Below are 24,149 nucleotides of genomic sequence, written 5' to 3'. Positions count from 1 at the left end.
CAGGCTTTAGATGTTTCAGAAAGGAGAGGTACAGAGGCAAAAGAGATGGGGGTGTGGCACTGTTGATCAGAGATAGTGTCACAGCTGCAGAAAAGGAGGAAGTCATGGAGGGATTATCTACGGAGTCTCTGTGGGTGGAAGTTAGGAACAGGAAGGAGTCAATAACTCTACTGGGTGTTTTTTTTAAATAGACCATTCAATAGTAACAGGGACATCGAGGAACAGATAGGGAGACAGATTCTGGAAAGGTGTAATAACAACAGGGTTGTTATGGGAGATTTTAATTTCCCAAATATTGATTGGCATCTCCCTAGAGCAAGCGGTTTAGATGGGGCGGAGTTTGTTAGGTGTGTTCAGGAAGGTTTCTTAACACAATATGTAGGTAAGCCTACAAGAGGAGAGGCTGTACTTGATCTGTATTGGGAAATGAACCTTGTCAGGTGTCAGCTCTCTCAATGGGAGAGCATTTTGGAGATAGTGATCACAATTCTATCTCTTTTACCATAGCATTGGAGAGGGATAGGAACAGACAAGTTAGGAAAGTATTTAACTGGAGTAAGGGGAAATATGAGGCTATCAGGCAGGAACTTGGAAGCATAAATTGGGAACAGATGTTCTCAGGGAAATATATGGAAGAAATGTGGCAAACGTTCAGGGGATATTTGCGTGGAGTTCTGCATAGGTACGTTCCAATGAGACGGGGAAAGGATGGTAGGGTACAGGAACCGTGGTGTACAAAGGCTGTTGTAAGTCTGGTCAAGAAGAAAAGTAGAGCTTACGAAAGGTTCAAAAAACTACGTAATGATAGAGATCTAGAAGATTATAAGGCTAGCAGGAAGGAGCTTAAGAATGAAATTAGGAGACCCAGAAGGGGCCATGAGAAGTTCTTGGCGAACAAGATTAAGGAAAACCCCAAGGCATTCTACAAGTATGTGAAGAGCAAGAGGATAAGATGTGAGAGAGAAATAGACCCATCAAGTGTGACAGTGGAAAAGTGTTTATGGAACCGGAGGAGATAGCAGAGGTACTTAATGAATACTTTGCTTCAGTATTCACTACAGAAAAGGATCTTGGCGATTGTAGGGATGACTTGCAGTGAACTGAAAAGCTTGAGCATGTAGGTATTAAGAAAAATGATGTACTGGAACTTTTGGAAAGCATCAAGTTGGATAATCCGCCGGGACCAGATGAGATGTACCCTAGGCTACTGTGGGAGGTGAGGGATGAGATTGCTGAATCTCTGGCGATGATCTTTGCATCATCAATGGGGACGGCAGAGGTTCCGGAGGATTGGAGGGTTGCAGGTGTTGTTCCCTTATTCAAGAAAGGGAATAGAGATAGCCCAGGAAACTATAGAACAGTAAGTCTTACTTCAGTGGTTGGTAAGTTGATGGAAAAGATCCTGAGAGGCAGGATTTATGAACATTTGCAGAGGCATATTATGATTAGGAATACTCAGCATGGCTTTGTCAAAGGCAGGTTGTGCCTTTCAAGCCTGATTGAATTTGAGGATGTGACTAAAGACATGGATGAAGGTAGAGCAGTAGATGTAGTGTATATGGATTTCAGCAAGACATTTTACAAGGTACCCCTTGCAAGGCTTATTGAGAAAGTAGGAGGCAGAAGATCCAGGGACACATTGCTTTGTGGATCCAGAACTGGCTTGCCCACAGAAGGCAAAGAGTGGTTGACAGGTCATATTCTACATGGAGGTTCGTGACCAGTGGTGTGCCTCAGGGATCTGCTCTTCGTGATTTTTATAAATGACCTGGATGAGGAAGTGGAGGGATGGGTTAGTAAATTTGCTGATGACACAAAGGCTGGGGGTGTTGTGGATAGTGTGGAGGGCTGTCGGAGGTTACAGCGGGACATTGATAGGATCCAAAACTGGGCTGAGAATTGGCAGATGGAGTTCAATCTAGATAAGTATAAAATGGTTCATTTTGGTAGGTCAAATATGATGGCAGAATATAGTATTAATGGTAAGACTCTTGGCAGTGTGGAGGATCAGAGGGATCTTGGGGTCCGAGTCCATAGTTCTGGTCACCTCACTACGGGAAGGATGTGGAAACCATAGAAAGGGTGCAGAGGAGATTTACAAGGATTTTGCCTGGATTGGGGAGCATTGCCTTATGAGAATAGGTTGAGTGAACTCCGCCTTTTCTCCTTGGAGCGACACAGGATGAGAGGTGACCTGATAGAGGTGTACAAGATGATGAGAGGCATTGATTGTGTGGATAGTCAGAGACTTTTTCCCAGAGCTAGCATGAGAGGGTACAGTTTTAAGGTGCTTGGAAGTAGGTACAGAGGAGATGTCAGGGATAAGTTAGTTTGTTTTTTATTTTACACAGAGAGTGATGAGTGCTGCCAGCTGTGGTGGTGGAGGCGGCTACGATAGGGTCTCCTGGACAGGTACATGGAGCTTAGAAAAATAGAGCCTATGGGTAACCCCATGTAATTTCCAAGGTAAGGACATGTTCTGCACAGCTTTGTGGGCCAAAGGGCCTGTGTTGTGCTGTAGGTTTTCTATGCTTCTGTGTAATAAAGCTAATCTCTGTCGTTAAAACACTACGTCCCAGGAGCCCAAAAACCAACTCCTTCACCATCCTGGCTACCTGTGATGCCACTTTCAGGGAGGTGAGTACTTATAGTCCTAGGCTCTTCAGTTCTACAATGATTCCTAGTGCCCTACCGTTCACTGTGCAAGTCGTACCCTGGTTTGACTTCCTAAAACGCGAAACTTTGCCCTTATCTGAATAGCACGCCATTTGCCATTCCTCAGCACTTACCCAGCTGATCAAGGTCCCCCTGTAATATTTGACAACCACCTTCACAGTCTGTGATGCCACCCTGTTTAGTGTCACCAGCAATACTCCTGACCATGCATTGTACATTTTCATTCATATAGTTTACAGAAATGCCTACCTGCAAAAGACCCACCTGGCGGGACACCACTAGTCACAGGAGTAGGAAAGCCATTAAGTTAATAAAAACATGCCAGACCTCTCCAGTGCTTTCAGCACCTGCAATATTTAATTTCCTTTCCTCTGACCTGAAGGAATACTGTCCTTGAAGGTACCTGCTCTCCTTTTGGGCAGCACTCCTCTCGGCCCTTTCTGGGTCCTGACCTTCACTGTTTAACTTACACTCAGTGGCCACTTCATTAGGTACACCTACTTGTGGATGCAAATGTCTGATCAGCCAATCATGAGGCAGCAACTCAGTGTGTAAAAGCATGCAGACATGGTCAAGAGGTTCAGCTGTTGTTCAGACCAAACATCAGAATGGGGAAGAAATGAGATCCAAGTGCCTTTGGCCAAGGAATGGTTGTTGGTAACAGACAAGGTTGTATCTCAGAAACTGCTGCTCTCCTGGGATTTTCATGCACCCCAGGTCTCTGGTGTTTACAGAGAGTGGTATGCAGTTAAAAAAAAAATCCAGTGAGCGGCAGTTCTGTGGGTAAAAAGATGAGAGAGGTCAGAGGAGAATGGCAGACTGGTTCAAGGTTACAGTAACTCAAATAAGCTCAAGTTACTAAAGCAGTGTGCAGAATAACGTCTCTGAAAGCACAACGTGTCTAACCTTGAAATGGATGGGCTGCAGCAGCAGAAGACCACAAACATACACCCAGTGGTCACTTTATTAGGTAAGGCAGCCACTGAATGTATGTTTAGTATCTGATGCTATATGCCTGTGATACTGTTGCATCCCATTCCCTCCTCCCTCCCCACAAAAGAAATTTAAAAAGATACACTTGTAATTGTAAGCCACTCGGGAATGTTTATTGCTTCCTCACAAGACGAAGGAATTCTGTACATGGACCAATGGACCCTCACCAATTTCTAATCGATGCACTACATATAGCATTCTATCCTGACGCATCGAAGCTTTGTAGGGTATCTGCTCTCCCAAAGGCGGCAAGAAATTGCACAAAATTGTGGCCACAGTTCAGCAGAAACCAGACCCTTGCAATTTCAACAATTTTGCTTACACTTCTCACTGCCTCAAAAAAAAACCCCAACAAATTCAAAGATCCCTCCCACTCTCTTCTACCCCCTCCCATCAAGCATGGGATAAAAAAGCCTGAAAGCATGTACCACCAAGGCTGAAGGACAGTCCCTATCCTGCTGTTGAACGACCTCCTGTACAATAAGGAGGGCTCTGGATCTCCCAATCTACCTCGTCACGGCCTTGCACCTTGTTGTCTGCCTGTACTGCAGTTTCTCTGTAACAGTAACACTTCATTCCGTTAGCACTTTTCCCTTCTACTCCACAATTCATGAATGAAAATGATCTGTATGGATGGTGTGCCAAACAGGTACCTTGGTATAAACCAACTGCAATACAAATTAAAAGTTACTCCTTCAGATTGATTGCCGCTGCTGGGCATCTTTGAATAGAACGAGAGTTATACCACTGCTGGTGGGGATTTGGAGATCTTCTACAGAATGGCAACTATACTGATCTACTTACAGGATTGACCAATAAACACAAAAAAAACAGAAGGGGGGGGGAGGAGAGGGACTGTCTGTCTGTTATGAACAAACTTCAATTCTACACCTTGCGCCACAAGATTTAGATTCCCTTTCAGACTACATTCTACTTGCCCTGCATAATATCCTGCATTACAAGCTGAGTAAAAGGCTGTGAAAACTACCCAACTGAACTCACACCTACAAAGTCACTATTTGTGGCAAGATGGAGCTAAAATTAATTACCTTTTCTGTGTTTCTTTTAGATTCTGCAAAAACAAGAGAAGTTATTGGAATACAAATACAAACACAATATTTTTCATGATCAAGCAAAGTCAATGTGGAGGAATTTCGTGTCTCTTTTTTTTGATGATTTATTCATTGACAGGACGTAGACATTGCTGGTACCGACAATATTTATTGTCCACCCCCTGCTGCCCCTGAACTGTGATGATAATTAAAAGCAAGCCACATTAGTGGAGCAGGAGTAATAAACTGGTTCAGTAAAGCAACTGACATAATCAAAGAACCGTACCACCCCAGACATTCTCTCTTCACTCCCTCCCAACAGGTAGAAGATACTGGCACCAGCTTCAATCTGGCTGTCACAAGACGAGTGAATGGACTTGTACAATAAGATAGACTTTTGCCTTCACAACCTACCCCATAATGACCCTTGATTTTTTGTTGTCTGCCTGGCTGCACTTTCGCTGTACTTAGAACACTATATTCTGTATTGTTATTGTTTTCTCTTGTACTTCCTCAATGCACTTGTGTGACAAAATAATCTGTGTGGATGGCATGCAGAACAAAGTTGATCACTATACCTCAGTACATGCGACAATGAAAAACCAAGTCAGTGGGACTTGCAATAGTGGGTCTGGAATTAAATCTTAGAGCTGGAGGGCAGATTAGAAGATCAGATGGGCTTTTAAAATGACAGTTCTGTAGCTTTGTGACTACTGTTACTGTAAATTTTCCTCTCTTCAAATTCCGGATCGAGTTAACTATTCAATATTTGGTTCCTCAGCAGCACTGGTGGACGCAAACCTGTTGCATCTGGATCCGTGGTGAATGATCTGGCTGCTAGTGCTGGAACTTCACCACACTATCATCACTCCCCTTGAGGAAAACTGCTGCTTCCGAAGAGCAATACAGGCCCTTCAGCACAAACAGTCCATGCACAGCACACTGGCCATCCACCTAGTCCCGATTTCCTGCATTTGGCCCGTATCCCTCAAAGTGGACTTATAGAAACATAGAAAATAGGTGCAGGAGTAGGCCATTCGGCCCTTCGAGCCTGCACCGCCATTTATTATGATCATGGCTGATCATCCAACTCAAAACCCCGCCCCAGCCTTCCCTCCATACCCCCTGACCCCCGTAGCCACAAGGGCCATATCTAACTCCCGCTTAAATAGAGCCAATGAACTGGCCTCAACTGTTTCCTGTGGCAGAGAATTCCACAGATTCACCACTCTCTGTGTGAAGAAGTTTTTCCTAATGTCGGTCCTAAAAGGCTTCCCCTTTATCCTCAAATTGTGACCCCTCGTTCTGGACTTCCCCAACATCGGGAACAATCTTCCTGCATCTAGCCTGTCCAATCCCTTTAGGATTTTATACGTTTCAATCAGATCCCTCCTCAATCTTCTAAATTCCAACGAGTACAAGCCCAGTTCATCCAGTCTTTCTTCATATGAAAGTCCTGCCATCCCAGGAATCAATCTGGTGAACCTTCTTTGTACTCCCTCTATGGCAAGGATGTCTTTCCTCAGATTAGGGGACCAAAACTGCACACAATACTCCAGGTGTGGTCTCACCAAGGCCTTGTACAACTGCAGTAGTACCTCCCTGCTCCTGTACTTGAATCCTCTCGCTATAAATGCCAGCATACCATTTGCCTTTTTCACCGCCTGCTGTACCTGCATGCCCACTTTCAATGACTGGTGTATAATGACACCCAGGTCTCGTTGCACCTCCCCTTTTCCTAATCGGCCACCATTCAGATAATAATCTGTTTTCCTATTTTTGCCACCAAAGTGGATAACTTCACACTTATCCACATTAAATTGCATCTGCCATGAATTTGCCCACTCACCCAACCTATCCAAGTCACCCTGCATCCTCTTAGCATCCTCCTCACAGCTAACACTGCCACCCAGCTTCATGTCATCCGCAAACTTGGAGATGCTGCATTTAATTCCCTCATCTAAGTCATTAATATATATTGTAAACAACTGGGGTCCCAGCACTGAGCCTTGCGGTACCCCACTAGTCACCGCCTGCCATTCTGAAAAGGTCCCGTTTATTCCCACTCTTTGCTTCCTGTCTGCCAACCAATTCTCCACCCACACCAATACCTTACCCCCAATACCGTGTGCTTTAAGTTTGCACACTAATCTCCTGTGTGGGACCTTGTCAAAAGCCTTTTGAAAATCCAAATATACCACATCCACTGGTTCTCCCCTATCCACTCTACTAGTTACATCCTCAAAAAATTCTATGAGATTCGTCAGACATGATTTTCCTTTCACAAATCCATGCTGACTTTGTCCGATCATTTCACCACTTTCCAAATGTGCCGTTATCACATCTTATCCGAGCGTTTCTTAAATGATAGGACTGTACCTGCCTCAACCACTTCCTCTAGCAACTCATTCCAATACACTCACCACCCTCTTGGAAAAAGCTGCCCCTCAGGTCCCAGGTATTCTTCTATGGTGACTGGAGGAAAGTCTAAGGGAGGTGTCAGAGGCAAGGTTTTCTTTTCCCTATACTGAGGATGGCAAGTGTCTGGATCACACTGCCAGGGGAGGTGGTAGACACTGATACGTTCGGGACTCCTAGGCAAATGGATGAAAGAAAATTAGAGGGTATGGCCTGCGGAGGAGGGAAGTTAGATTGGATGTGGAGTAGGTTAAAAGCTCGCACGACATCGAGGGCAGAAGAGCCTACACTGCGTTGTAATGTTCCTTTTAAATCTTTCCCCTCTGACCCTAAACCTATACCCCATACTCTTGGGCTCCCACTGCCCTGGAGTAAAGACCGTTACCACCCACCTTATCTATGCCTCCCATGATTTTAAACACCCCTCATTCTACGTTCCAAGGAATAAAGACTTGGCTTAGCCGACCTCTCTCTATAACTCCTGCCCTTTAGCCCTCGGCAATACCCCGGTAAACCATTTCTGCATGCTTCCCAGTTCAACCGTGTCTTTCTCATTACAGGATAATGAAATCCACACACAATTCGTTGTGGTACGCTGCACAAGTTATTCATGGGGACCCAACACACCCTGATCTTGCACAAGGAGCACTGAAGAAAGTCAGCGGCTCCCGCAGCATTTATGGAGGGAATGGACAAAATGATGCTCCTTTCCTCTACAGGTGGTGCTGCCTGACCTGCTGTTTTATTTTCAGTGCCCCCTTATAATGCCCCCTGCCAGTGTCTGCAGTCTCTTGTGCGTCCAAGTGCCAAAGTTTATCGTCCACACAGTCCTCTTCCCACCTGCTCTGTCAAATCACTCCACCTTCCTCCTTTTTTGTTCACCTAGATTTCCCTGAGGAGCAGACAGGAAAATGGGGTTGAGAGAGAAGATAAATCAACCGTGATCGAATGGCAAAGCAGCCTCAACAGGCTGAGTAGCCTAATCTTGCTCCTGTGTCTTATGGTTTTACTACATATACAGCTTTTCCCCCACCCGCACCATTCCTTGCTGGGTTAGAACAGGAAATGCCTTGAGGAGAGAGATGGACGACCTTTCATCAGAGAGTCATGACTGACACCTTAACGCCGTTTCTCTTCCCACATATGCTGCCAGACCTGAGGAGTATCACCAGCATTTTGTTGTTTTTTTTTAATTTCAGACTCCAAGCATCTGCAGGTTTTTGTTGTTTTTCCTTCCACATAGGCGGGATGTCAGAGACACGTTTTTTTTAAAAAACACAGGGTGGTGGGTGCATGAAAGCCACAGCCGGGGGTGCGGGAGAGGCAGATACATCAGGGACATTTACGAGACTCTTAAATAGGCACATGGATGATAGAAGGATGGAGGGCTACGTAAAAGGGAAGTATTAGAACGGGAAGTATCAGAAAGGCAGCGCCTATTATTAAGGACCTCCAGCACCCAGGGCGTGCCCTTTTCTCACTGTTACCATCAGGTAGGAGGTACAGAAGCCTGAAGGCACACACTCAGTGATTCAGGAACAGCTTCTTCCCCTCTGCCGTCCGATTCCTAAATGGACATTGATCCCGTGAACTTTTTAAAAAATATACAGTATTTCTGTTTTTTTCTGTACTTCTTTTAAACCTATTCAATATACATATACTGTAATTGATTTACTTATTACTATTTTTATTTTATTTATTTTTTTCTCTTCTGGATTATGTATTGCATTGAGCTGCTGCTGCTAAGTTAACAAATTTCACGTCACATACCAGTGATAATAAACCTGATTCTGAAGTAGGTGAAAGAGTCAGCTTGGGGACCGAATGTTGTATAATTTATCCCCTTGCAGTCCCTTCCTTCATACTCCCTCTCAACTTCCCCCTCACTCCTTCTCCCCCCCCCCCACCTTCTCATTCTGGCTTCTGCCCCCTCCCTTTCCAGTCCTGAGTGAACGACTGTTTATTCCTCTCCATCGACGCTGCCCGACTTGCTGACTTCCTCCAGCGCTTTGTGTGTGTGCGCATGTCTTACAATTATTGAGAGGGACACGTTAGACTGATCCAGGATTGGATTAATCTAACCCTCCCCTCTTGATAATTGTAAGGCACGCGCACACACAGCTTTCTCCCCTCACACTGCAGTTATTAGTAATGGCCCTCTTATTTTAGGTTTCCTCCCAGAAGCTTTACAAGGTGACATGCATACCGAGTTTAATTAGATCCCAGGCAATTGCATCCCCCAGCTGAGAGCTGAGAGGAAAATTGTAATTCTGTTTGAGTTTGAGTAGTGACTGGCAAAAGGTGGGTGAGCTTCCAGCCGAGCTTCACGAGGAAAAGGGGGAAAATGGAAGCTGAATTACCAGTAGGAAATCAATGTTGTCCAGTAGGCCCATTTCCTTCTGCACTGCCTTGATACTGGCGTCCAGCGAAGACAGGTCTTTGGGGATCTGATCGATCTTCTCTTGCAGCTGGGTGCTCTGCAGGTTCACCTCAGCTTTCAGCTGCTGCAGCAGAGCAGACTCCTCCTTGTAGAGGAAGCTGTGAAGCTGCTCGAAGCTCTCCTTGATGCTCTCCATCACATTCTGCATCATGTCCTGGGTGCAAGTAGAAACAGAAATTAATACCAGGATTAGGGGCATGTGCTATAATCCAGAGGATGGACAAACTTGGGTTGGTTTCTCTGGAGCGGCACAGGCTGGGGGCTAGGGATGTGGACCTGATAGAGGTTTAGAAGATTAGAAGAGGCATAGAATCAGAATTACTATCACTGGCATATATTGTGAATTTTGTTATTATGCAGTAGTAGTACTTTGCAATAGATATAGATTTAGATTAGATTATGAGGACACGCAGTCCTCTTTTATTGTCATTTAGTAATACATGCATTAAGAAATGATACAATATTCCTCCGGTGTGATATCACAGAAACACAGGACAAACCAAAACTGAAAAAACTAACAAAACCACATAATTATAACATATAGTTACAACAGTGCAACAATACCATAACTTGATGAAGAACAGTCCATGGCACAGTAAAAAAAAGTTCAAAGTCTCTCGAATGTCCCACATCTCACACCGATGGGAGAAGGAAGAAAACTCTCCCTGCCATGCCTCACCACAGTCCGACTCTGAGTCGTCTGAAAACTTCGAGCTCTGTTCAGCCCTCTGACACCAAGTACCGAGCACCATCTCTATCTGAACGTTTCGACCTCAGCCTTGGTCGCCAGCAGCAGGCAAAGCTGGGGATTTTGGGGCCTTCCCTCCGGAGATTTTCGATCGTGCAGTAACAACAGCAGCGAACCGGGAATTTCAGAAATTTTTTCAGATGTTCCTCTGCTTCTCACGTCTGTCTTCATCAAATCAGAATTGTCCACGGCCCCTATTTAATGGATACGATATAATTTCACCGGAGAGCTGCGCCCGCTGCCATCTTCTCCTCCTTATTTATTATACATGATAAAAACTAAATTGCAGTAAGTATACAAATTTAAAAAGTTAAATAAGTAGTGTGAAAAGAGAGAAAAAAGTCGTGAGATAGGGTTCATGGCTTCAATGTCCATTCAGAAATCTGATAGCAAGGGGAAGAAGCTGTGCCTGGATTGTTGAGTATGTGCGTTCGGGCTTCTGTAGCAGGGAGAAGAGGGCATGTCCTGGGTGACGAGGGTCCGTTATGACAGATGCCGCCCTTCTGAGGCATCACTCTGAAGGTGTGCTGGATACTGGGGAGGCTAGTGTCCATGGTGGAGCTGAATGAGTTTGCAACTTCCTGCAGCTTATTTTGATACTGTGCAGTGGCCCATCCATACCAGAAGGTAATTTAGCCAGATTCTGTAGAAATGCGTGATTATCGTTGGTGACATACCAGGTGTCTTCAAACCCCCAATGAAATACAGCCCCTGTCGTACCTGCCTTGTAACTACACCAAAATGTTGAGCCCAGGAAAGATTGTCAGAGAGGTTGACACCCATAGAGCAGACAGACAGTTTCTTTTTCCCCTTGGCTGAAATTATAGAAGGCATGCATTTAAGGTGAGGGGATCATTTTAAAGGAGGTGTGAGGGGCAAGTTGTTTAATTTTAAAACAGAGTGGTGTGTTGCCACCAGGAATGTGCTGCCTAGAGTAGAGAAAGAGGCAGGTATGTTACAGGCTTTCAAGAGAAGTTTCGATAGGCACATGGATGTGAGTAAAAGGGAAGGACATAGACATTGTGTAGGCACAGGGTGGCCATTTGATTATTAATTTAATCAGATAGGCACAGCATCGTGGGCTGAGCGGTCCGTTCACGTGCTGTGCTGTTCTGTGTTCGATGTCAACGGGCTCAGCAAGGCTCAAGACACACTTGTACTACTGCGTCCCTCACTCCTTCGGTGCCAGAAGGCAGCAGGCGCTCCTGTGATGCACTCGGGGCTGGTTTACCACGGGTAGTAGACACAGCCTCGTCCTTCACGGGCAAGCTCCCCCCACCACTCGGCCACATCAGGAGGGGACGCTGCCTCAGGGCAGTGGCACCGCTCATTGAGTGTCTCCGCCATCCAGGCCCTTGCCTTCATTTCACGACTCTCACCAGGCAGGAGATGCGAAAGCCTGAAGTCCCACACCATCAGGTTCAGGAACAGATACTTCCTTATAACTCTGATCACCCGAAAAGGCAGGATCTCCCAGTGGCCATCCACCATTTCAATTTGACTTCCTGCTCCCACTCCAGCATGTCTGTCTGCAGCCGTCTCTACCTCCTCAACGAGGCCACATTCAGATTAGAGGAGCAACACCTCATATTTCACCTGGGGAGCCTCCAACCCTGTTGGTATGAGCATCAGTTTCTCTAACTTCCATTAATTTCTCTCTATCCCCCCATTCTTCTTACCCTGTCACCCCTTCTTTTCTTCTCACCCTCCTGTTACCATTCCTCGTTCTCCTTCTTCTTCCCTTTCATCCCTGTTCCACTGTCCTCGCTTAGATTCCATCTTCTTCAGCCCTTTATCTTTTCCACTTATTACCTCACAGCTTTCAGACTTTATCCCCCTCTCCCACCCAGCCCTCCACTCACCTGGTCTCACCTAACCCCCACCAGCATTCACTTCTTTCCTCCCCCATCTTATTCTGGCTTCTGCTCCCTTCCTCCAGTCCTGATGAAGGGCTACAACTTGAACATCAACCCTTTATTCCCTTTCTCGGATACTGCCCAAGCTCCTCCAGCACTTCGGGTGTATAGCTATCAGGAACGGTCTGACAGACTCAGACTGTTTTCTCAGAGGACGAGGGGTTAACTTTATAAATGCATATAAAATTATGAGAGGCACAGAAAGGGTAGGGTCTTTTTCACAAGGTTCAAAATGCCAATTATGAGAAGGCATGCATCTGAGGCAAGGGTGTGAAAAATTAAAGGAGATTTGCAAGCTTTTGTTTCTTTTCAGGGAGAGGTAGGTGCTTGGAAGAACCTGATGAGGGAGGTGCTGGAAGCTCATATGACAGCAACGTTTAAGAGGTATTTTAGACAGGAACATGGAGAGACAGGGAATGGAGTGGGGGGGCAGAATACAGACATTTGCAGAGAGATGGGATTATTTAAAATGGCATCATGTTTGGTGCAGACATTGTGCTGTTCCTGTGTTGTACTGTTCTACGCTCAGCCTCAGTGGAAGTGAACATGAAGCCACCTGATTGGAGTTAAAACTCATCAGGAATGACTGGTATCTTTAGGCTGAGTTGAGTGTAGTGTTGGGGCGTGGCTTATTTGCAAGTTGAAAGCCGCTTCCGCCACGCTGGCTGTTGATTGGTGCGTTTATAGACTGCAGCTGTGCTTTCCCATTGGTTGGCTTGGGCGCCATGGTTCCAGACCCCTCAGGGGGATTATAAGAGAAATACGAACGAGAGATTCCCAGGGCATGCCTCGCAGAACCATCCGGAAGGTATGCTCTGCATGGTCTTTTAGCTAAATATCTATTTGATGTCCTTCAGCCTTGTAGTTTGTGTAACTTGGAGGAACTTATATAGTTGATCAAATTTTTTTTTAATGATTGTAAATAAATGCTTTCTTGTAGTCAGTGTCTTCTGTCCTACTCACCAAACCCGTAAGCCTGCTTCTACATCACAGCTGAGCAAGGAGACAGGGCCCCAACTCAACAGCTCATCCAAAAGACCAGCATGGCACCATTAGCACCGACTGCTCTCCAGTCTCTGGTCACTCAACCTTCCAGTTCAGGACAGACCATCACCAAGTCACATCCCTTTTGTTATCCGTGAGCAGCCTCAGTCAATGAGATGGCCTGTGCGGACTTTCCCTGAACCAGCTGCTCCTTGAACTGAATTCCACATGCAGCACTACAGACCAGGTCTTGTACTTTCATTGTCTCCTCTCTGGTTATGTTTTTTGTACTAATGTCTTCTTTGACACAGGTTTTTTTTTCTACACACCCAGGCACGTGTGTTACCTGTACCTACATACCTGGGGATACGAATTGACAATAAACTGGACAGGTCAAAGAACACTGAGGCTGTCTACAAGAAGGGTCAGAGCAGTCTCTATTTCCTGAGGAGACTGAGGTCCTTTAACATCTGCCAGATGATGCTGAGGATGTTCTACGAGTCTGTGGTGGCCAGTGCTATCATGTTTGCTGTTGTGTGCTGGGGCAGCAGACACCAACAGAATCAACAAACTCATTCCTAAGGCCAGTGATGTTGTGGGGATGGAACTGGACTCTCTGATGGTGGTGTCTGAAAAGAGGATGCTGTCCAAGTTGCATGCCATCTTGGACAATGTCTCCCATCCACTACATAATGTACTGGCTGGGCACAGGAGTACATTCAGCCAGTGACTCATTCCACCGAGATGCAACACAGAGCGTCATAGGAAGTAATTTCTGCCTGTGGCCATCAAACTTTACAGCTCCTCCCTTGGAAGGTCAGACACCCTGAGCCAATAGGCTGGTCCTGGACTTGTTTCCTGACATAATTTACATATTAATATTTAACTATTTATGGTTTTATTACTATTGAATTATTTATGGTGCAACTGTAACAAAAACCAATTTCCCCCGGGATCAATAAAGTATGACTATGACTATCACTGTTGCAAGGTTTTGCTTGTACTGCGCCTCACCATACCTGCACATATGACAATAAACTTGACTTAGCTTGGAGTTATCAACCAAATTCATGTTTTTTTTGGTGCAAAGATGCTTTTAAACAATAACATGCTCAAGAGAATTCTGAGCAACACGAGTTCCATGTAAACAAGACAAAGTCACTTACCGAGATATCCTCCAGCAAACTTTCATACTTGCTTTTTGCCAGCTTGCGTTTATCAATCATGGCTTGCAGTTTAGACACAGACTTCTGAAGTTGTCCCTAAGTAACAGGATTAAGACACTGTGTATTAGAGGGCATGCAGATGCATGGTGTTCAAACAAAATGTGTTTTTCTTTCCCACTGGAAAAAGGAACCGGGTTAGCCCTGGCGAATGGAACTCTCCCATTCAGACACCCGCGCTCAGAAATTCTCTTGGTCAAAAGCGTTGAGTTTGTGGATAAAATAAATGCATTGGATTCATTGTTTGGTTTCACTGAAGTTTTCCACGAGGACAAGTTCTGTTCTGCTGTTATAAAGCTATTGAAAGGACCTCTTGTACGATAAGCTGGAGGCTTGGCCTCAATCTACCTTGTTTATGGCCTTTCACCTTAATTATCCATCAGCACTGCACTTCCCCTGTAGCACTTTGTTCTGCACTGTTATTGTTTTCACCTTGTACAACCCAAATGTCCTGATGTTCTGGAGTGATCTGTACGGACGGCATGCAAAACAAAGTTTCAGATCCCACCACCACGAACGCACGAGGCTAATTAAACCAGCAAACCGTCCCCGTTTTGGATGGAGAAGGAAACCAGAATACCCAGAGAAACCTGTGCAGTCACAGGGAGAACAGGCAAACTCTATCCACACACACAACACATGAGGTAGGGGCTGACACATCTGACAGGCTGGGGTTCCCATTCACAATTAAACTTCTGTTTCTCCAGCACAGTTAGTCGCACCCATTCCCTACGTTAGGAAAAAGTTTACTGGTTAGTACAACTTCCTCGCTTGTTCACCACTATTTTGCTAATATCACGATGGTGGGGAGCAAGTAAGGAAGTTACACTACTCGCAAATAATTGAATCGCTTCCTCTTATCTTTTGAGCTCTGCATTCAAATTGTGGCAACATGAAAGAGAAGGAAAAATACTCCTTTTCTTTCCCCTCCTCATGCATCTTCAGAAGGCAACATCCATCATGAACGATCCGCACCCTCTGGGCCATGCCATCGTATCACAGCTACTTTCTGCAGGAGGTACAGAAGCCTGAAGTCCCACACCACCAGGTCCAGGAACAGCTACTTCCCTTCAACCGTTCAGTTACTGAACCAACTGGCAAAACCATAATCCCTACCTCAGTGTAGCAACACGACCACCACTTTGCACTGCAATGGACTTGGTTTCTTTGCTCTACTTGTGTTCTTCCCTTGTAGTTTATGTTTAGTTTAGCTCCGTTTCACTGACTAAAGCAATGAGGAAGACTGAATCATTGAGGCGAACGTGGAGGGTGAGCGCTGGCTGCCTGCCTTCTGATTGCCGGTGGTTCGCTCTGCCACCAGACAGGGCAGCCTGTACGACCGGCAGCTGCGCCTGAGGACGTTTCCCGGGTTTTACTACGTTTGGATATGGATGTGGATTTACACTACCGACTGTGAACTTTTAATCCGTCTTCTGGTTTTTTTATACGAGGGGTGATTGGTAAGTTCGTGGCCTAAGGTAGAAGGAGTCAATTTTAGAAAACCTAGCGCATTTATTTGTCAACATAGTCCCGTCCTACATGTACACACTTAGTTCAGCGGTCGTGGAGCATACAGATCCCTTCTTTGTAGAAGAGGTCCATAGCAGGGGTGATTGCTAAGTTTGTGGCCTAAGGTAGAAGGAGATGAGTTATTAACTTCAAACTTTCTGCATTATCACTCAAAGAGTTGAACTGCACGTGCTTGTAACGAGAGCGTCTTGGACCTCCAGGTGGTCCACAGTGGGGAGTGATTGATAAGTTTCTGGCCTAAGGTAGAAGGAGATGAGTTATATAGCTCTCGGCCAGTTCAGTGACGAATATCTGTTATCTGTCAAGTAGGGGACCGTGCACAATCCTGATTTGATGGAGACAGACGTGAGAGTACGGAGGAACATCTGGAAAATTTCTGAAATGCCCGTTTCGCTGCCGCTGCTACTGTGTGGTAACTGGAATCTCCGGAGCTGAAGGCCCTGAATCCTTGGCTTTGCTTGTTTCAGCGGCCGGGGCGAGGTCAAAGGCGCTCGGTAGAGGATGGTGCTCGGGAGGCTGTATTGGAGAGGCTGGTCGGAAGCTCGGAGTTTTCGGACGGATGGACTCAGTGTTGGCTGTGGTTGGGTGCTTCCAAGGCATCAGCAAGTTGACGGTGCCTGGAGGTTTATGGCAGGGAGTTTCTCCCTTTTGCCGCCTGCTATCGGGGACTCGGGGACTTTGAGACTTTTTTTTTACTGTGTCCATGGTTTGTTCTTCATCTAATTATGGTATTGCTTTGCACTGCTGTAACTATATGTTATAATTATGTGGTTCTGTCGGTGTTAGTCTTTGGTTTGTCCTGTTTTCTGTGATATCACTCCGGAGAAACATTGTGTCATTTCTTAATGCATGCATGCATTTCTAAACGACAATAAAAAGAGGACTGAGTGTTCTCATCATCTAATAACTGATCTCCTTCTACCTTAGGCCATGAACTTATCAATCACCCCCTGCTGTGGACCACTCCTGGAGGTCTAAGACGCCGACTTCTACAAAGAAGGGATCCGTATGCTCCACGACCGCTGGACTAAGTGTGTAAATGTAGGAAAAATTAATGTGCTAGGTTTTCTAAAATTGACTCCTTCTACCTTAGGCCACGAATTTATCAATCACCCCCAGTATTCTGTATTTTCGCCCGTTCTTTCTCGTTTTTTTTGAGCGAAGAGTGGGGGATTTGGGGGCCAATGTCCTTTCTGCGTTTCGTGCGGGGTAAGGGGGTTTAAGAGGTCAATGCTCTTGTTGTGTTTTTGTTTGTTTTTGTGTGTGGGGAGAGGGGTATTTGGGAGTCTATGTTCTTGATGCGTTTCGGCTAGGGGAGGGGGGGGTTGGTGATTGTGTTGCCATTCCCCCCCCTCCCCCGCCTCGGTTTTCGTGGCTATTTGGAGAAGAAGAATCTCAGAGTTGTATATTTTGATATAAAGTGAATCTTCGAAATGTAATAGCGGTTCCTGCCATGATAGCATCACCCTCTGTGGGGAAAACTTACCCCTTAGATTCCCTGTCAATTTTCCCCTTCACACTTTCAACTTGTGTCTTGGGGAAAAGGACAGACTATCACTGACCTATCTACGCTCCTCATGATCTTATAAACCACTACAAGGTCACCCCTCAGCATCCTACGCCCAGGTGAGAATAAATCTTGCCGATCAACTCCCTCCTTACAACATCAGCTTAGAAAATAATAAAAGAAAGAATTTCATTCCATCATTCGGGTGCAAGAGGGAAGAAGGAAGTCACACAGTAAAGGAAGCAGGCTCCTTGACACATCCCAATTGAGGTGTGTACTCTAAGTCCGAGTTTGGCCCATATCCCTCTCATGATTATGCCATGGACTAATACCGTCGTGCAAAGTGTCCCTGGACCCCAAGTCTGGGAACCCGACTCGAATCCTTTCCTATCCATGTACCTGTCCAAGCGTTTTCCTAAAAATGCTGTCATTGTACTGGTCTCAACTAACTTTCTCTGCTAACTCATTCCATCCCTGGGTGAAAAGTTGGCCCCCAGGTTCCCGTTAAATCTCTCCCCTCAGCCTACATCCTGTAGTCCTGGGGGTGGGGTTGTGTGGGGGGGGGGGGAAGAGGGGGTGTGCAAGCTCGGACAGCATAGCAGTGCAGCTCGGGGTGTCAAGAGTTTGGAATTCAATCCGGAGCCATCTGTAAGGAGTTTGTACGTTCTCTCCACGACTGTGTGGGTTTCCTCTGGGTGCTCCAGTTTCCTCCCACAGTCCAAAGACACACCGGTTACTCGATCATTGTAGACTGTCCTGTGATTAGGCTAGTGTTAAACAGCTAGGTTGCTGGGGGAGTGGCTTATTGGGTTACCAGGGCCTGTTCTGTGCTGTGTTTCTAAACTTTAAAAAATCTGTCTGATTAAGGATTCACCGTTGGCAAGAGCAATGAGAGCATTAATGGCTAGGAAGGAGACAGAGGTAGGACGAGGACTCCCCGTACCTTGAACTCCTCAGCAGCCTCTTGCACATTGAGGACATCGTGGTGCAAGTGCTTCCTTGAATCGCGGCAGTCCAGGCAAATCACCTCGCAGTCTGTGACGCAGAAACGTTCCATTTTTTTCCGGTGCTCCGGGCAGCGGTGGTGAGGCGGGACGGTCTCCTCCAGCCGCGCCTGCTCCCGGCAGATCGTCGCCACGATGTTCGAGAGCTTGCGGTTTCTCCTCAAGATGCCCTCAAGCGAGATGTCCCAGCACAGGGCACAGATGTGCTTACCCTGCTCTTCCCAGTGTCTGGTGATGCATTCCCTGCGGACACAGAATTGAGATAAGGTAAAAGATTAAACTGAAGAGATTCTGCAGAGCACTGAACACAAAATGCTGGGGGAACTCAGCAGGGCAGGCAGCATCTAAGGAGGACGAGAGTCGACATTTTGGGCCAAGACCCTTCATCAGGACTGGAAAGGAAGTGGGGGGAGGGGAAAGAAGCCAGAAAAAAAGATTGCCATGTGTACATTGAAACGTACAGTGAAATGTGTCATTTGCATCAAAGCAAATTAGCAAGGATTGCGCAAAGCGTCACCACACCTCCAGCACCAACAGAGCACACACACAACTCACCAGCCCTAATCTGTAGTACTCTCATAAGACGTAAAGGGGTACCCTGATGTTACGAAAGGGAAGATACAAAAGCAAGACTTTTTATTCTGCAGTAAAATGGCACCTCCAACGGTCATTTCCTAGTGCAAATCTAAAATCTATTTGCTGAATTTCCCAAGTTGCTCAGTTGGAATTCGGATCTGAATTCACTCCCTCCTCCAATTAAGGCTTGAAAATACTTCATCCAAACATCCGAATTTCCCCTCAAACTTATCACAGATCAATAAAATTGTGGCTTTTGCAAAGCTAGTGATAAATCTAGATGTAGCACAATAACTTCACCCAAAACTGCTACAAAACCCCTCGCAAATCAGGTCAGCACAACATTGTGGGCCGAAGGGCCTGTACTGTGCTGTACTATTCTATGTAATCTGTAATAACCCAACAACCTGCAGATACTCTCCATCCATCATCAAAGATCCTCACCGCCCAGGCCAGGCTCTTTTCTTGCTGCTACCATCAGGTAGAAAGTACAAGAGCTGCAGGACTCGCACCACCAGGTTCAAGAACAGTTACTACCCCTCAACCATCAGGCTCCTAAACAAGAGGACAACTACACTCAGCTATTGAGATGTTCCCACAACCAATGATCTCACTTTAAGGACTCTTTATCTTGTTATTTCACGCTATTTATTTATATTTGCATGTGCACAATTTGTTGTCGTCTATGCTCCACGTGATCGTTCACTAACCCTGTTTACAGATACTATTCTATGGATTTGCTCAGTATAGCTGCACAAAAAAGAATCTCAGGATCATATGTGCTGATAGTAAACCTTACTCTGAACTTTGATGATATTGCCCCTAAACCAACCTGTTAAACTCCCCCAAGCTCAGCCTGTGATATGTCTACCCTCCTCTAATCATGGAACCTCCAATCTTCCTCTCTCTACTTCCTTTAAGCCTCTGACCTACCAGTGGTCCTTAATGGTTCCATTAACCCAGAGCTTCTCCCTCTCTAAAACACTTTTCTAGCCCTAGTCTCACTTCTGGCAACCCCATCTCTCCTCTGATGGCTCCACCCTGTGCTATCTTCCAATACCCCTGCACCCACACCCACTCAGTGCCCAGCGTCCCGTCTCACATTACCTCCACCCCAGACCACCTGTCCCCACCCACAGCACTCAGTTCTCTCTGCATTCTCCACCCCATCCTGACTCCAAATCCCTTTCTGCAACCCCGGCCCTGCGATGTGGTCCGATCGCTCTCTGTCCCACATGCAACCACAGAAAGCATCCTGCCTGGATTCACCACAGCTTAGGATGGTAACTGTTCTGCGGAAATTGCAGACAGTTATGAATGCTGCCTAGCCCACCACACAACACCCCCCTCCCTTCCACCAACTCCATTATTTACACTTGGAAAATGCTGCCGGCATAATCGATGAATCTTCCAACCCTGGTCGTTCTCTCTTCCACCCACTGGGAGTGGGGAGAAGATCCACAAGACCAAGAACATGTATCACCAGATTCGGGGCAGCTTCGGCCTTGCTGCTCTGAGACTCTTGGACAGACGTCACCTCAACGTTCTTCACGACCTTTGCATTTTGCTTCTCCAGCTGCACTGCACTTTCGTTGCAACGGTAACAACACACAGAAACATAGAAAATAGGTGCAGGAGTAGGCCATTCGGCCCTTCAAGCCTGCACCACCATTCAGTATGATCATGGCTGATCACCCAACTCAGAATCCCACCCCAGCCTTCCCTCCATACCCCCTGACCCCCGTAGCCACAAGGGCCATATCTAACTCCCTCTTAAATATAGCCAATGAACTGGCCTCAACTGCTTCCTGTGGCAGAGAATTCCACAGATTCACCACTCTGTGTGAAGAAGTTTTTCCTAATCTCTGTCCTAAAAGGCTTCCCCTCTATCCTCAAACTGTGGCCCCTCGTTCTGGACTTCCCCAACATCAGGAACAATCTTCCTGCATCTAGCCTGTCCAATCCCTTTAGGATCTTATACGTTTCAATCAGATCCCCCCTCAATCTTCTAAATTCCAACGAGTACAAGCCTAGTTCATCCAGTCTTTCTTCATATGAAAGTCCTGCCATCCCAGGAATCAATCTGGTGAACCTTATCTGTACTCCCTCTATGGCAAGGATGTCTTTCCTCAGATTAGGGGACCAAAACTGCACACAATACTCCAGGTGTGGTCTCACCAAGGCCTTGTACAACTGCAGTAGTACCTCCCTGCTCCTGTACTCGAATCCTCTTGACATTCCACAACTCTACTCTTTTCTTTAATACCACTCCGATGTTCATACATTAAGTATGAACCGATCTGTCTGGATGGTGAGCAAACATAGCTTTTTCACAGTGTCTCAGTAGAGACGACAATAACAAACCAATTAACCTGCTTCTCATTTCCGCAGAGACAGTCACTCCATCCTCCGCTCTCCTCACTCTAGCCCCTAGACTCTACTTTCTTCTCACCATCCCAGCCCTGAGGCACTCTACAATAATCCTTCCCCAAGAACACGCCCCTTTCACGGCCCAGCACCCCAACCCCCATCACCACTCCCCACTACCTCAGTCCCTAGTTTCTCCATTCCTAACCCCCACCGGTATCAGTCTCTCCCCTTCCACACCACCCCATCTCAAACACTGGTCTCTCTGACTCCCTTTCCACATCTTCCCGTCCAGCTCCTTCAGACGCTGACCTCTCTCGCTCGCCCCAGATCTTGCATCGAACCAACTCCCCCAACGTTCCTCGTCCCGGGCCCACCTCCCCCAAGAATTACCGGCAGAAGTAATGTTGGCATTCCAGCTCCACGGGATCGACGAAGATAGCCTGGCACAGAGAGCAGGTCACGTCCGAGACCAGCTGCGAGACGCCGTCCACCGACGCAGCCATCTTTGCAACAACGTCGAGAATCAGCAACAGCGGCCAATCGCAGTGTGACCACGCCCCGCGGCCTTCCGCGCAGCCAATCACAAGACAGGTGGCACCGGAACCGTCAATGATAGGAGAAGGGTGTGCTGCAAGCTCCAATCACGTAACAACACAGGTTCACGAGCCTAATAGCAATGACGAGGCCTTTAGCCAATCATCTTCACAAATTCCGCCCATAGCTCTGTCTTGATTGGGGGCTCAGTCACCTGCCCAGCCAATCAATTGTTTCCTCCTGTCAATCGATTTTCCCAGAGACCCGGCCATTCGACAAGAAGCCCAGTCTGACCGGTGACTTAACAAAGTGTTAGAGGGCCGAGACCCTTCATCAGGACTGGGGTACGCAGGGCTCTGGTGGGCAGTTTAAATAGTCTGGCTCAGACTAGATGGGTCAAAGGCCTGTTTCTGTGCTGTACTTTTCTATGGCTCTAGAATTGAAAGTATACTTGGACTAAGATGTTAACTGTCCTGTGCTATCACCAGTGTGGTCATCAGTTGATCTGCCAGCTGTCTTCAGGAGTTTCGGCCCGCTTATGATCAAGACTCCCTCGAGGTGGTGGGCCAGCAGTGCTAAAGCATCACCTCCCACTGGTGAGCTTAAAAACTTGGCATCTGCCTCTATCAGAATCCAACAGATAGTCTGCTCTTCAGGTGTCTATGCAACTACAGAAGGGTTTGCAAAAGATATATACGCTGTCTGACTATCTGCTCCTCTGGACGTACTTAGTCCACACCCATGCTGATCCTGTCTCTGCTGCCTCAGCTACAGCCCTGCTGGTTGACTTGATCTCTCTTCTAGTGAAGCAACTATCTCTGTAAAGGATTGCTTTGGAAAGGGTGATAGCCCTGAAGAATGATCTCGGACCAAAACCTTGACCATTTATTCTTCCCATAGATGCTGCCAGACCTACTGAGTCTCTCTGGCCTTTTGTGTGTGTTGCTCTGTATTTTATTAACTTATTTGTGGTACTATTTTGTGGTATGTGCTGTGTGTGATATATTTTTGTGGGTGCACCCTAGTCCAGAAGAGCATTGTTTCATTTCTTTGTATATATGTACAGTAAGATGACAACAAACTTGACCTTGCTATACTGCAGGTACTTTGATTATAAATTAAATTTAACTTTTTTTTTTATATACCATTGCCACAACATCTTAGTCCGGGGAAGGTCAGTCTAATTCATTGAATTATATCGAGTCTGGCCCTACCCATGTTTTTTAAAATTTATTTGAGATATCTCTGTAATCAAACCTGACAAATTATCAGCTGTTCACTGTAAAGGCTGCTTTTTGCATGAGTTCGGGAGGTGCTCTTCCCAGTACTGTCCTAAAGGGAATAATGATTCTTGATTTTTTTTTATATAAATTAAATCGACAAACGTCCACCATAAGGATGTGACCTGAAGTTGCCTAAGGCCAGCATTTGGCTGATATGGCTAAACCAGTTCAAACTGCTCTGTCTCAGGAGAACAAAGAAAGTGCAAATTTGTGGGAGCAGAGCAATACACACATAGCACTGGAGGAACTCAGCAGGTCAGGCAGCATCTATGGAGAAGGATAAAGAGTAATGCTCCTTATAGCCTTGGAGCAGATCTGACACAGGCCAGTCAGATAATCCTGAGCCAACAAAACAAACACAGCAAATTCCAGCTGATAGAACAAGGATAAGAATGGGAAGGGTCTCGGGCATAGAAACAGCAGGAACCCTAGAGACCATCCATCATGGAGGTGAATAAGACACACCCTGGAAATGTGGAGATCAAGTCGGGGGGGGGGGGGTATTGTCAGCTGAAAGCTGCTTCCATCATGCCTGTCATCGAGTGGCCTCTTTCCCCTCGTGTGCCACAGCACTAGTGTCCGATTTCAGGCACCTCAGGGGGGTTAGGACAGCGTGTGCGGGAGGCTCGGACTCTCTCCTCTTGTCACCAGGGGCTCGTCACATTGAGACAGTGACCAGTGCTGGAGAGCCCTTGGGAAAGCACGCTCCAGACTTCGAAGGCCTATGGTCACCCTTAGCTATGTATCTGACTGCTAAATAGTTAGTTTTGTCATTTGTGTAACTTGGGGGGGGGGGGACTTGGATGTTTGATCGAATCTTGTACTGTTTGTAAATAAATCATTAACATCCATATTCATCGTCAGTGTCTTGTGTCTCACTCACTGATCCCCTAAG

The 24,149-nt window shown here is 46.3% G+C and overlaps 1 protein-coding gene across 1 annotated transcript in view; it reads right to left on the bottom strand.

Moving 5' to 3' along the window:
* The window catches only part of LOC140198236 (nuclear factor 7, brain-like), a 33,727-nt gene extending 11,774 nt beyond the window's left edge, over positions 1–21,953 (bottom strand). The window contains exons 1-5 of the mRNA XM_072259281.1: positions 21,828–21,953; positions 18,431–18,734; positions 14,394–14,489; positions 9,500–9,733; positions 4,719–4,741 (exon numbers count right to left, since the gene is read on the bottom strand). Coding sequence (XP_072115382.1) covers positions 4,719–4,741; positions 9,500–9,733; positions 14,394–14,489; positions 18,431–18,734; positions 21,828–21,940 — 770 coding nt within the window. The 5' untranslated portion in view covers positions 21,941–21,953. The remainder of the gene's footprint in view (positions 1–4,718; positions 4,742–9,499; positions 9,734–14,393; positions 14,490–18,430; positions 18,735–21,827) is intronic.
* Positions 21,954–24,149: the final 2,196 nt, after the last annotated feature.

The sequence above is a fragment of the Mobula birostris genome, chromosome 5, assembly GCF_030028105.1.
Source record: "Mobula birostris isolate sMobBir1 chromosome 5, sMobBir1.hap1, whole genome shotgun sequence".
Taxonomy (NCBI): Eukaryota; Metazoa; Chordata; class Chondrichthyes; order Myliobatiformes; family Myliobatidae; genus Mobula; species Mobula birostris.
Note: the sequence above shows the minus strand (reverse complement) of the source record. Positions and strands in the feature narration are given on the sequence as shown.